General features: G+C 43.8%; 1 protein-coding gene across 1 annotated transcript in view; it reads right to left on the bottom strand.

The window, feature by feature from the left end:
• Positions 1 to 2303: 2303 nt before the first annotated feature.
• LOC122939959 (deleted in malignant brain tumors 1 protein-like) overlaps positions 2304 to 15267 on the bottom strand; it is a 63290-nt gene continuing 50326 nt past the window's right edge. Inside the window, exons 17-21 of the mRNA XM_044296185.1 lie at positions 12667 to 12805; positions 11104 to 11318; positions 10006 to 10181; positions 9498 to 9886; positions 2304 to 2803 (exon numbers count right to left, since the gene is read on the bottom strand). Coding sequence (XP_044152120.1) covers positions 2608 to 2803; positions 9498 to 9886; positions 10006 to 10181; positions 11104 to 11318; positions 12667 to 12805 — 1115 coding nt within the window. The 3' untranslated portion in view covers positions 2304 to 2607. The remainder of the gene's footprint in view (positions 2804 to 9497; positions 9887 to 10005; positions 10182 to 11103; positions 11319 to 12666; positions 12806 to 15267) is intronic.

The following is a 15267-nucleotide window of genomic DNA, read 5'->3' as shown; positions in this document are numbered from 1 at the left end:
CAAGGCTCCAACATTGATTCCGCTTCTTGTTTCCTCCTGCAATGATCACAGAACTAAGTGCAGGGAAGAGACAGAGACGACTGTGCAGCTGCTCAGTTCTAACAAATGGCAAACATTTGCAATATGCTTTTCTCACAGGGACTTAAAGTGCAGGAATACTTTTGTGGGTAGGATAACTTCCTGGGAAGTCAGTAGCTGCCATATAAGTGCTCGACCTCAACACACACTAAGTTCATTAAAGGGTTTCTACCATCGGAATTTCTGTTATGTTGCTGACTGACATTAGCGATGTGCTAATGTCAGCACTACATAACAGTGTTCTTTATACTTTTGTCTGTGCCGCTGTTCTCCTAAAAAACACACTTTTAAAATATGCTAATGAGCCGCTAGGTGCTATGAGGGTGTTGATTCAGCACCTAGAGGCTCGGTCTACTAACCATTTATCCTGCCCAGGTCCTCCGTTTAGCCCATCTGGTGGATGGATACTAGCTGGTATCATGTCTGCCATACACAGGAATTGGAGAAACAAAATAATCTGCCTCATATGTTTGTGGCATGTGGCACATACTCAGAAGCAGCAGCAGTAATGAAAGTCATTATACAACAGTACTGAACAGTTTAGATGTGAATCCAGCAGTAAATTGAGAGAAGTTTCTAGGTCAGTCTGCCTCTGCCTGTCCCTAACAGCCCTTCCCTTCTCCTACTGTCCTACTGTTAGTGAAGAGGAGGAGAGATCAGGATAAGAGCCCAATAGGACAAGGAAGAATGTCTCTTTGATAGGATATATTACAAAGTTTCTATATTCACCTGTGCCACTCATTTATGAAAATAATGCAGCTGCTAGGCCTCTTTCAGACGGGCGTTGCGGGAAAATGTGCGGGTGCGTTGCGGGAACACCTGCGATTTTTCCACGCGAGTGCAAAACATTGTAATGCGTTTTGCACTCGCGTGAAAAAAATTGCGCATGTTTGGTACCCAATCGGTGTTCTGTAGATTGTATTATTTTCCCTTATAACATGGTTATAAGGGAAAAAAATAGCATTCTGAATACAGAATGCATAGTAAAATAGCGCTGGAGGGGTTAAAAAATTTTTTTTTTAACTCACCTTAGTCCACTTGATCGCGTAGCCCGGCATCTCTTCTGTCTCCTTTGCTGAACAGGACCTCTGGTGACGTCACTCCGGTCATCACATGATCCATCACATGATCCATCACCATGGTAAAAGATCATGTGATGGAACATGTGATGACCGGAGTGACGTCACCACAGGTCCTGTTCAGCAAAGGAGACAGACGAGATGCCGGGCAGCGCGATCAACTGGACTAAGGTGAGTTACATTTTTATTTTATTTTTTTAACCCCTCCAGCGCTATTTTACTATGCATTCTGTATTCAGAATGCTATTATTTTCCCTTATAACCATGTTATAAGGGAAAATAATAATGATCGGGTCTCCATCCCAATCGTCTCCTAGCAACCGTGCGTGAAAATCACACCGCATCCGCACTTGCTTGCGGATGCTTGCGATTTTCATGCAACCCCATTTATTTCTATTGGGCCTGCGTTACGTGAAAAACGCACAAAATAGAGCATGCTGCGATTTTCATGCAACGCATAAGTGATGCGTGAAAATCACCACTCATGTGAACAGCCCCATAGAAATGAATGGGTCAGTATTCAGTGTGGATGCAATGCGTTCCACTCACGCATCACATCCGCGCGGAATACTCGCCCGTGTGAAAGGGGCCTTATGCTGCATTTACACTCCCTGACTGAGCAGCCAAGTCTCTGGTAGGGACCGTTCCTTCCTAATAAATGCCTCCACCTCAGTTGAAATGAAGAGCTGGATTTACATGCAGCGATGCACTGTATGGGGACAAGCAATGGCTACTTACATCTTTTGACATCTTTTGTCCTCATACAGATTCATTGTTTGTGGTCAGCAGAACACGGTATCATCTGTCTGATGATTTACCGTAGGTGTCTGGTCGAATAATCTTTTCACCTTGAGTATTTTGCTCATTCATTCAGTGATCTGTGGCACCTTTACATGGGCAGATTATCCGGAATGACCATTTATACTAACATTCATTCAGTATATATCCAGCATTAGTATCTAACAAGTGCTCATTTTTTATCATAATTGTTTGTATTTAGAGGAGGGATGTAGGAAATATGGCAGTAGATTTATTGGAATTGTCTATCATGTATGTTTCCGCATCAAGTAGTGAAATGCTTCATAGAACTTTTAATGTAAATTGAAATATCGCTAAACTAGAAATCTATATATACACACAAATAAATCATTTTGAAATTGTAATTTTATTTAAATTTGTGAAGCAAACATTTTGATCATTAGCTATTGCTTTTATGCAGTACTTATCATGATTAACTGAGTTACAATAAATGTATGTATAAATCATATAGTAGATTATCCCTGTGAGTAGATCCCACTTAAAGATGTATCCAATGAAGGATAAGGCATTAGATTTAGAAAATTTACGTCAACTGAATTTACTGCATTCCATTTCTTAGATTTGAAGTTTTTATTCAATCTGCAGCTGTACAGGTCCGACCACAACATGAACCTCTTCATGATGGTAAGAGTTAACAGGCTCTTTTGTTTCTTCTTATACATCCTTGGCTGCAACGAGAGTTGGCGCTGCCCTCCTTGCACACCACTAGCTTGCACTGAATGTAGACATTGGAATGTTTCTTTAAAAAGCTGAAGGCATTGAATCCAATGCGGACTATGTGATTTGATGTGGAACGGTAGGTTCTATAATCAGGAACTTTGCCACACCTGAAATTACAAGAAACAATGTTAAAGTGTATTTCCATAATATATAGAAAAATAAATAGATATTTTCTCTACCATTAAATTAATGAGTGATACGTATGGTATCATACTAGCCCTTGCCATCCACAACCTTAATGGAACATACGGTCATAGCATACAAAATTACATAACAATATATCTATACTAATAAAAGCCCTGTGTACGTGCGTGTGTGCCTATTTGTTAAGTGCGCATGCGTGGCGCGCTGGCCAATCGGCACGCACGTACGGAGTACGAACACCGCCTGCAGCGCCCATACATGTGCGTCCAGTCTCTGAGTGGAGGTGAGAGGCCATAGTGGTAGTGAAGATCGGTAGTGAATATCGGTTACCATGGCAGCCAGGAGACACGCTACTGAAGTCCTGGCTGCCATGGTATGTTAGTGAGCAGCATTATACTCGTGTGCGTCTGTTTGTGCGGCGCATTGCCAATGCTCTTAGCATTAGCAATGCGCCGCACAGACCTATGAGAAGAAGGAGCGCCCGGCGGCCACGGCGCACGTGAGTATAATGCTGCTCACTATCATACCATGGCAGCCAGGACTTCAGTAGCGTCCTGGCTGCCATGGTAACCGATCGGAGCCCCAGCATTACATTGCTGGGACTCCGATCGGAACTGCCCACTGCCACCAATGATGGGGGGGAGGAGGGGGTCCCTGTGGCCACTGCCACCAATGATTAATACTAGAGAGGGAGGGGGGTGGTTTTGAGTTACCAGAGGGGGCTGATAAGAGGGAGAGGCTGGGGGGCACATGAGAGGCTGGCTGCCATGATCAGCTCCCTGCTGTTGTGAGGCTGGGGGCAGATCAGGGGCTGGGGGGCCGATCAGAGCCTGGGGGCACATGAGAGGCTGGGGGGCACATGAGAGACTGGGGGGCACATGAGAGGCTGGGGGGCACATGAGAGGCTGGGGGGCACATGAGATGCTGAGTGCCATGGTCAGCTCCCTGCTGTTGTGTGCACAAAGCACAGGGCAGCAGGGAGAGTGTAAAGTTCTATTCACCCTAATAGAGCTCTATTAGGGTGAATACGACAAGGGTTCTAGCCCTTAAGGAGGCTAATAGTTATTAAATAAAAAGTAAAAAAATAAAAAATAAATATATATTGCAATATATATCACATATCGCACATGCTTAAAATCGCAATATAGGTTTTAGGCCATATCACCCACCCCTAATCCATCCTTATGTGCCATCCTCTGTCATCCCGAGCTGCAGGCAGCTGACGCGGGGAAACTTCCCTGACTATATCTGTACACTCCGGCCATGACATGATGTGGTGTTGGAGTGTATAATTATAGGGGCATAATGATGCTGATGGGTCCCTGCGCCACGCATGCCCACTATAACAAACGACACACAGACGCAGGGCACTCACACAGGGATTTTATGTGATGGGGCTGGAGTGTAATCCTACATAAAATCCCTGTGTTAGTGCCCTGTGTCCGTGTGCCGTTTGTTATACTGGGCATGCATGGCGCAGGGACCTATCAGCGCACAGCGCTCCACACGCCGCATGCACCTGCGCCCAGCTCCGCCGTGACTCCTCCTCCCCCTCCAGCTTCATCTGCAGACGCCTTACACCCCAGGATCCCCATCATTATACACATAGTACACTCCAACCCCCCTCATTACACACGTTACACTCCAATCCCCATCATTATACTCCAATGAGTGAGTGTCCTCCCAGGCTCTTTGGGAGTTCAATGAACTCCAGTATGCAATGCTGCAGCAGGTACGAGCCACTCTCTGCCTGGTGTGCAGGTGTGAGCAGTGCATAAGAGTGTCGGTGAAGGATACGTTGTGGCAGGCGGCGGTTGCTGGTCCCAGATACCGGGGTGTCAGTCAGCTGCCGAGGAAGCCGGAGGGGGAGGAGGAGGCACGGTGGAGCTGGGCACAGCAGCGGGCCGATGCGCAGGGGTAGGCGGTGCGTGCGGAGCGCCGTGTGTTGATTGGCCGCCACGCATGCGCACTTTACTAATCTTCACACACACGCACGGTCGCACACGCACACAGGGACTTTATTATAGAGGATATATATCTATACTAATAAAAGCCCTGTGTACGTGCTCGGGGCTGGTGTCCGTACGTGTGTGCCGATTATAGAAGTGCGCATGTGCAGTGGACGGACACGGACACACACACACACACACACAGGCCAATCCAGGTTGCAGAGCCGGGCTCGGGGGCACATCGGCTGCCATTACATTCACACTAAACAGCAACACTGTTATGGGGGGATCTGTGGATGACACATAGCATAAGATGCTATGTGTCATCCACAGATACCCCCATAACAGTGTCAGCTACAGACCAGCCCCATAACAGTGTCAGCCACAGACTAGCCCCATAACAGTGTCAGCCACAGACCAGCCCCATAACAGTGTCATCCACAGGTACCCCCCCCCTAACAGTGTCATCCACAGATACCCCCATAACAGTGTCAGCTACAGACCAGCCCCATAACAGTGTCAGCCACAGACCAGCCCCATAACAGTGTCAGCCACAGACCAGCCCCATAACAGTGTCATCCACAGGTACCCCCCCCCTAACAGTGTCATCCACAGGTACCCCCCCTTAACAGTGTCATCCACAGGTACCCCCCCCCCCATAACAGTGTCATCCACATGTACCCCCCCATAACAGTGTCATCCACAGGTACCCCCCATAACAGTGTCATCCACAGGTACCCCCCCATAACAGTGCCAGCACTACTGTTCTAGCGCCCGTTATTGTAATGGGCTTAATGTCTAGTAACACAATAAAAAACATAATAAAAACTATACAATGGTCGTACTCCCAGGTTTGGGATAATACACACCTCCTTGGTGAAAGGAAGGCCATGCTTGTGGTCTGCCATCAAGTACCCAAAGCTGCTGACCCCCTGCCTCCCATTCTGTGGAGAGACCAGGTTAAGGGGTTGCTAGTTGCCCTATACTAAATGGAATAAAACAGTCCCAGGCTGTGGAGTTATAGTTCATCAGAGTCCTAGAATCCACAGCTGTATGGATACTCCTGGGATTGTGGCTCTAGAAGAGTGGATTCCCCATTTGTGGGAAATATGAAAAGAAGGGGAGCAGTAACAATTTAAAACTTAACTTTTACTATGTCTATTATCCCAAGGTAGGGAGTAAAAGACCCCTTACAAACAAAAAATACACAAGAAGACAGACATAACCCCTAGGAGAGGGGGTCTTTTGTTTTGTGCAGCGTAGGTATTGCTGCACACCAACACAGGTGTCGCCCTTCCCAGGCCTATAGAAATTGTCACAGAGACCTATGGTGGAAGGACCACGTGATCCCTAGTGTCTAAAACCCTTAGAGTAGTCAAAGGGTCAAACGCATAAAAAATGGAAAATTGTTACCAGTTTTTAATAGGGCCTCACTTAGTAACCACGTGTTTTATGGGTTAAAACAGGAGGTGGTCACATGTAGCAGGTGGGTGCTTCATCCAATGTACTTGGGGGGCAAGGAAAGACATCAGAGGTATCCATATAGTCCTGTATTAGAGTGGCCTCAAAGAAGAAACTCACCCTAGTACCTCCCTGCTTGACCTATCCGGCCCTAGTGACCTAACACGGGGTCCATGCCCCACAAGGGGTGGCCCCGTCCGGAACCTTGCCCTGATGCGGAAGCCCTAGATAACCCTGACAAAGGGTGACTAGGGGCAAAATCCTCTATCTCAAGGCAGGTAGAGATAAAATTAAATTAAATTGTATATATCTCATGAATCATTGGGATTGAAAAAAAGTACGCACGAATAGCTGTGCGTGTCTAATGATATGTGAGCGTGTCCCGATGCGTTTCTTTAGTATAACATATTTTAACTTAAATCCACTTTATTAAGGCTAAGACCCCATAAATCGTCAGAGGACACGGGGCTTAGTAATGTGGCTCCTGTCAGTCTAGCTATTGCCACTGTAATAGGTATACCAGTGTAGCAAGTATGTGGGGGGTATTTAAACAAAGAAATCCCTCCACTTTAATAAAGACTATTGACAGAGTGAGGCATGTAGGATGGTATACCTATAGAGACACATAGAAAAAAAGGCAGTATAAATACATGATTACATCTAAGTGTCCATGCTGCCCACCTTATGTAAGGTGTGAGCTTGTACTCACATTACTGCTGGAGCGGTGTCAGAGAGAGGTCCAGAAGCGGCGGCATAGAAGTTTGCTATGCCGTTCATCACACAGGGTGTACACCTGGCTAATATGCCTTGGCGTGCTGTATTTAAATGGAGGAAGGGGAGAGACGCCCTGTATGACGCTGACCGACGTGACCGGACCAAATCACATGATAGGGCCAAACGGGGGTGCGGCGCCGCCACAGGGCGCATGCGCCGTCGGACGCAACGATGTCAGGTAAGGCCGAGGGGAGAGGCAACTGTTGTGACGCGGCTGCGTCGTCATGCCTACAGGGCCGTCCGATGGGCGCGACTGAAGAGAAGGGGGGGGAGTGGAGAAAATCACCAGACCGCCCCATTATGACGCGTCCTAGCAGTATAATCTGCAGATGGAAGGCGTGGAGCTACTCAAGGACAGTAAAAATCAAAACCCAGTAGCTAACAACACTGCTATTCCCAGGATGGGGAATGATTAACCCCTCGCTAGTTGGACAGAGTGGGACATTTTGGTAGGTTAAAGTGCTAACCAGCCTGAAGGGGGGAAAGCAGGCAATTGACAAGGAAGGCATTGTACTATAGCTAAATAAAGCACATAGAAAAACATTATGGATGACAATATAGGTGACCAGTACAATGATAAAATATATGGAGGGGGAGTTCAGATATAGCAGCCAAAATTTAACTGTTCATTCAGGCCGTGAGGATGGGACGTATTAAGTTTGAAAATCCACCAGCACTCACGCTGGATGATCCGTCTGTCCCAGTCACCCCCTCAGACTGGTTTGTTCACTCTTTCGATTCCCATAAATTTAATGGCTGATGTGCAGCCTCCATGCAGCAAGAGAACATGCCTGGCTACCTGCGTGTCCCTTCCATTGCGGATATCTCCCAGGTGTTCGCTCATCCTTTTGCGGAGTTCCCTCCGGGTTTTGCCCACATAGCGTAAACCGCATTCGCAGCTAAGTAGGTATATCACCCCTACGCTGCGGCAGTTGATAAACTGCTTGATTGTGTGGGTTTTATCCTTTATCAGCCATTCACAAAAGCTATAGTGGCCGCATTTGTAGCAACCTACGGTATCCCTGTCCAGCCATGTCCTTTGATTGACAGTGAGGCTGAAATGGCTGTGTACTAATTTGTCCCTCAAATTGGTGCCTCTTCTTAAAGTAACCGAGGGGTGCGGGATCAGAACTTCGGCTAAGTCGGGGTCCATCAAAAGGGTCTCCCAGTTACGGCCAAGGATTCCTTTTACTTGGGTTGCGGCTGAATCAAAGGTGCCTATTATCCTTATTGTTTTTCTTGCGTCTGGGTTGGATTGTGTAGTGGGATATAAGAGGGTGGTCCTACTGCGTCCCAGGGCCTTTTTATATGCTTGTCTCAATATTCTATCTGGGTAGCCGCGTTCACGGAACCTAGTTCTCATGATGGATGCCTGCTGTTTGAATTCACTCAATTCGGAGCAATTACGTCTCAGACGAATATATTGTCCGAAGGGGATTCCACGTTTGAGTGGGACAGGGTGACATTCCCCATTTGTGGCTCTTACAGAAAGAGCCTCGATGAGGCACAAGTGACAGTCGCAACAGCTCTGGTACATTAAAATCTGTTCTTGGGTGCTCTTCTCCAAACACACTGCCTCCACCTCCTCCAGCAATATGGAGCTTGTATGCTGCAGTGAAGAACCATGTAGACAATTAGCTCGCAGTTCCCTTTCATTTAATAATAAAGATTACACTGTATAGTTGGTCTTTATTGCTAATGGCCGCGTGGCTGCTTTAATGTACCTCTAAAAAGGGTCTGTTGTTGGTATGGGGTTTGGCTTGTAAGATGGGGGCACAATATGCATATTATTGCTGTTCTTGCCTGCAATCTCCTGCAGGCTATTTGGCAGTAAACACTGAATATTAATCAGCTCTGGCATACCCACTTCTCCAACACGAGCAGCTTGCTGCCCTACAGATGGGAGGCCTTCTTCTGCCATCTGGTTTTCCTCCTTTTCCACATCATCTAATATCGATGAGAATATATCATCAGGAACATCCGGCTCCTCCTCTTTCTGCATCTTGCTGATTTTTTTAGGACACGGAGACTCAGAATAAGTGTCCCTGCACTTTCCTTTTCCAATATTCTATTAATCATTTTCAGCAACACTGTCCCTAGCGCATGAGCTCTTGCCACGTCTCTCCCTATACTCAGCTCACAGAACAATGGCGGAGACCGCATGGGATGAGGGTTTTATAGGGGTGGCTATCTGTGGATTGGCTGGCTGCATAGCATTATGGGTAATCTTGCGTTCAGATTTGTTTTGAATTAAAGTTTTCCTAAACTTCAGATCGAATTCCGCTTCACATCCCTCAACCCTACTTGTCGGCATCCTGCATCAGTAAGAATGGCCTTTTCAGTTATATGTTTCATGATGATCTACAATGACTGCACTGCGAGATAATCATAATCAGTATTACTGTCATGGGGCTTAATCCTGATAAAAAAAATATGTAATTGCCATAATTATGAAGAAAAAAAATTACTTTACCCGTTGCGAACGATATAATAAACATTTCTTGTGAAGTCAAATTCATCAGGGGATGCCACACAAGTATCTAGAAATACGGCCAGGTCAGGTTCAGATGTGAGTAAAGCTGCTTGCAGGTACAAATGCTGATTAAGAGCCACATAGTATGGATACTGATTCACTGGATATACGTAATTCGAGGACCGGAAGAATGTCAAGTTAGCAGAAAAGAGGCCGTATTGGATAAACGTGTTCTTTATGAAGTCATCTGCAGAGTATATGCCTTCAACTACAGTATCTTGGTACATCCGGCATTTAAGAGTCAGACCTAGTTTTTTTCTGTAAACAACAATTGTGTCGGCTGAACCGGTGAACAGGGTATTTGTGTAAGTTATTGTGTCATTTTCGACCTGTTAAAGAAAAGATAAAATGTAAAAACAAAACTACTTAAATGGGGATGAATTTGGGTCTTGTTATGGTGTTTTGTATGATAGATAGATATTAGATAGATAGATAGATAGATAGATACCTGTTTTATTGTCAGACATCTCCCATAAGGTATGTGAAACTCCGCCCAACCTGATACAACTTGAGGGCGACACTGCGGGTCATTCAAAAATATATTCTCTGAAGAATATTCCAGCGTTTGAAGATAGCTAAGTGAGATTCGAGCTTTCATGTAGTCAGAATAGCAGGACAGACTGACTGTAACGAGAAAAACATGCATTTATGTAAGCTAGCATTTTGCTATATTTCATTATTGAAGCTATTGGTGAAGACAGGCACCTACCTGGGAATCTGATTAACTTTTGTAACCTTAACCCCTTTAAGGCTAGAAACATTTTGGGGAACTGTTTATTATTATTGCATTGTAGTGCAGTCTTTATTAAAATATTTTAGCCCTCAACAGACTTCAGGTTTTCACAGACCTTGTAGACTGTTCTGCACACTTCTTACTGATATCAGAGATCTGCTCTGACAACTCGATCTGTAGCCTTTACCTCTTCACTCCTGACAGCTCTTTAACACTCATTTAAGCTGAATTAATCAGTTTCATTAATCAGTTTCAGACCATATAGCTTTCCCTATTTTTATATAATCAAGTGACAGATTATGTCAAAGATATAAGTGTACAGCTGACAACTGAGGTCGAGGTGGTGGGTTCTAGGAGGAAGAAAATAAAAACTAGAGCTTCCAGTGACCATATCCACCCCCTACAACCCTCTCTGCCCCCCTTCCCCCATATAATTCACTAAATGGCAAACTGATTTTTTTATTTAGCTAAGAATAAAATATACTTCACATTAAAAGGCTCATAAACAGCATTTATCACTTATCCACAGTATAGGTGATAAATGAATGTTCGCTGGGACCAACCACTGGGACCTCTCTCATCGACAAGTAAGGTTGTCTTGAGTCCCTGTTGGAGTGGGATGCTTTACTTGACTAACCCTGTCAGCTTAATAGACAGTGAATGGAGTGTCACCTTGCATGTGTGATCCCCTAAACATTTTTAACGGGGGACTTGGGATCCCTGATTCATGATCAGTTGGGGTACCAGTGCTATGTTATCTTTAATCATACATATTGTTCATAGGCTTCTTTTCCCTAAATGAGGATACATTACCATTTTGGTTGTCGTTAACAGTAGAATAATATGCTGCATAAAATTCTAAGCCTGCCCCTCTGTTGGCCCGCGAAAAGACAATGCTCATGCTGTTCGATGAGGAGATGAACTCTCTTGTACGTGTTCTGCACAGATCTCCAACTAAAGATGACCCAAGAGGAGTTCCATCATATATTGACAAAGAAGATGAATCGCAGGATTGGGAATTCTTCATTCTGGTCATGAGAATTTCAGGAATAAACATTAGTATTGCATTTTTACATGCAGTAAGCACTTAGTTAATGAGAGCTAAAGTTTTAAAGCTATGGACAACTTTGGGAGCATTTTTTATTATTGCATTGTACTCAATGTGGGCTGAAAATCCTATTTTTAATTGCTCTTTATTAAACATTTTGAGTTCCTTTCTCTGTACAGCTGTTAAGGTCAGCGTGTGCGAACCCGCTGTCCCATGTGACCAACCTCCTCAGAGGGGGATGACTAAGTGTACCCCTCGTTCTTTACAAAAGCTCAGATAATGAGGATAGACTTTCCCGAGGTGTACACCAGGCCCTACCTCTGAGGGGGGTTCAAACGCCAGGAAACGAGGACCTGGGTGTGGACCCACTGGACTGGCCTTCAGATGGTATAGGACACAAAGAGGGTGCTAGGTGGCCAGAGTCTGAGGTCAGGGCAGGAGGCAAGATAGCAAAATCCGTAAGACAAGATACAAGGTCAGGGCAGGCGGCAGTAAGCCAAGGTTTGTTTAACAAGATGCACACTCACAGGAACTAGTCAAGACTAGGAACCACAGTTGTAGAAGGAGGTGCTTTTACATACCTCCCATGCTGCATCACATAAGTAGGAGAGACAAGCCCACACACACCCTAAATGCTCACAAGGAACTCTGAGTCAAAGTGCAAGCTCTGCTCAGAACCAGGAGGGAGACACTGGTGGCAGAGATTCTCAGTCACAGTAGCAGGCTCTTTATTGTTACTGTTTCCCATTAGGCAGCTCATCTGACAGCTCCTTATCTCTGATTTCTGACCTCCTAAACACTCATTATAGCTCAGTTCTTATCCTATTGATAATTAATATGTGTTTCATTTAGAGATAAGGTTTATTAGATGAGAGCACAAAGTGAGAGCGAATGTACTGTTCACACAGCTAAATAGTTACCCCTTTGTGACAAAATGGCTGAATATTTTAAGTAAAGAACAACTGAAAAAAATGATTTTTAGACCAAAATGAGCCTTTGAATGAGCAATTCATGATTAATAATAAAGTGTAAAAAATATGAAAAAAGAACAATAGTTGTTCCAAAAAAGAGAAATATTTTAAATGTTGGACTAGTTGGGTCTACCAATCAAAATCTCAGTCCTAGGTCACAGCATTAATTTCAACTGAAATTAGCAACATATTAGTAGTCAACTTTCCATTCAAAGTTACCACCAGGAATGATTTATCCAGTCAAGGTCCTAGCCTAGCTCTGAATTACATTGTATGCCTAAATGTCCCCGCATAAAGGTCTTTTTTAGAGATAATTACTTATGATATAAATGTGAGATATCTTTGTCTTATACTCACGTAAATGTTCTGAAGTTGAGATGAATTCTATTATTATTTGTGACACTGATGTACCAAACACAGGAGTCAGACTCTGAGGAAATATCGGAATCCAAAGATACGTTCCCATTTGAATTTCTCAAAATGCCCCCACATCGAACTGCAGAGAGTAAATATAACAGATTTCAAATAAAATAACATTTTATAATGATTTTATAATATCCAGGTTAATGTATTAAAGGGAACCTGTCCACTTGTTTTTGTGAAAACTTTCTTCTGCTCAAGACAAATGCAAATTAGACTTTTCAAGTGTTAAGAGTTAAGAATTTAGGTTGCTGAGGAACTCCTCACTAACTTATTTCACTCCAAAGATTCTGATCATTGTACTGGATTACATCAGCCAATTCAAAGACACACATTGTTCTGATTTTAAGAATAGTTGTTACATAACAGCCATCATATTTATATATTTTACGCACTTTTATAGCGACATATTCGGTAGCGCTTTACAGACATTAGCATCATGCTAGGCTCACAATCTAAGTTCCTTATCAGCATGTAATTGGAGTGTGGGAGGAAACCGGAGTACCCAGAGGAAACCCACGCAAATACTGGGAGAACATACAAACTCCGTGCACGTGTTGTCCATGGTCAGATTCTAATAGATTTTAACATAGGACCCATTGCTACAAACCACCAGTGCTAACCACTGAGCCACCATGCTGCCAATATTTACTAAGCAACATAATAGGAAGACTAAATGTAATGTTTTATGGGGTTCCAGTAATTTCCAGGTCTTTCCTGAAATTTTCTTAGTCACATCCCACAGCAAAAGCCATGGTCCACAGAGAGCTTCCAAAGCATCAAAGGAATCTCATTGTTAAACGGTATCAGTCAGGAGAAGGGTACAAAAGAATTTCCAAGGCATTAGATATACCATTGAACACAGTGAAGACAGTCATCATCAAGTGGAGAAAATATGGCACAACAGTGACATTACCAAGAACTGGACATCCCTCCAAAATTGATGAAAAGACAAGAAGAAAACTGGTCTGGGAGGCTACCAACAGGCACACAGCAACATTAAATGAGCTGCAGGAATATCTGGCAAGTACTGGCTGTGTGGTACATGTGGCAACAATCTCCCGTATTCTTCATATGTCTGGGCTATGGGGTAGAGTGGCAAGACGAAAGCCTTTTCTTACGAAGAAAAACATGCAAGCCAGGCTACATTTTGCAAAAACACATCTGAAGTCTCCCGAAAGCATGTGGGAAAAGGCGTTATGGTCTGATGAAACCAAGGTTGAATGTTTTGGCCATAATTCCAAAAGATATGTTTGCCGCAAAAACAACACTGCACATCACCAAAAGAACACCATACCCACAGTGAAGCATTATGGTGGCAGCATCATGCCAAGGGGCTGTTTTTCTTCAGCTGGAACTGGGGCCTTAGTTAAGCTAGAGGGAATTATGAACAGTTCCAAATACCAGTCAATATTGGCACAAAACCTTCAGGCTTCTGCTAAAAAGCTGAACATGAAGAGGAACTTCATCTTTCAGCATGACAACGACCCAAAGCATACATCCAAATCAACAAAGGAATGGCTTCACCAGAAGAAGATTAAAGTTTTGGAATGGCCCAGCCAGAAGCCAGACCTGAATGCCCTCGACAGATTTGGAGTGTTTTTGCCAAGAAAAGTGGGCAAATTTGCCAAGTCAAAATGTGCCATGCTGATAGACTCATACCCAAAAAGACTGAGTGCTGTAATAAAATCAAAAGGTGCTTCAACAAAGTATTAGTTTAAGGGTGTGCACACTTATGCAACCAAATTTTTTTTATTTTTTCTTCCCTGTACCTAAAATATTTCAGTTTGTTTTTCAATTGAGTTGTACAGTTTATAGGTCACATTAAAGGTGGAAAAAGTTCTGAAATTATTTATCTTTGTCTCACTTTTTTTACATCACAGAAACCTGATATTTTAACAGGGGTGTGTAGACTTTTTATATCCATTGTATATATGCCCTCATTATCTGAGATGAGACAACCTCTTTAAATCCTATATTTATTAATAATATCAAACTGAATTGGAACATCCTTGGTTAAATCTAGAGGCTGAATAGAACAGGTAGGACTAATCCTTCTTAGAGATGGGAAATTGCTGCAATATTTCCAGTCCAAAAATCCTCCATGAGGCCATGTTCTAATGTATGCCAATTTAAAAAAGCACGTTCAACCCTCTTGTAGAATAATAAACTATCATACTTTTTTTTTATTGTGAAAGAGTGTTTCTAAAAATGTAAACTGTCACAAGATTGCAAAGATTGTCTGGCGTCTTAGACTTCATTAAGTGCGCCATACTGTCATGTATACAGTAGATTTTTGTATTTTCTCCAAAATAAAGCAGAGCATTGCTCTGCACTTCTTTCAACAACTAACCCCCTCTGCAGCCTCCTCATTTTCACATGGTTAGGATTCATTCACACGACCTTTGCTTGGGTCCGCATCTGAGCCACAAAAAAATGCTGCTCGGATGCGGACCCAAGAAACGGTCATGTGAATGAGCCCCAACCCTGTGAAAATTCACTTCAATGGGGACGCAAAAGATGTGGACAGCACTCCAT

The sequence above is a fragment of the Bufo gargarizans genome, chromosome 6 (assembly GCF_014858855.1).
Source record: "Bufo gargarizans isolate SCDJY-AF-19 chromosome 6, ASM1485885v1, whole genome shotgun sequence".
Classification (NCBI taxonomy): domain Eukaryota; kingdom Metazoa; phylum Chordata; class Amphibia; order Anura; family Bufonidae; genus Bufo; species Bufo gargarizans.
This window is presented reverse-complemented; position numbering and strand designations above follow the sequence as displayed.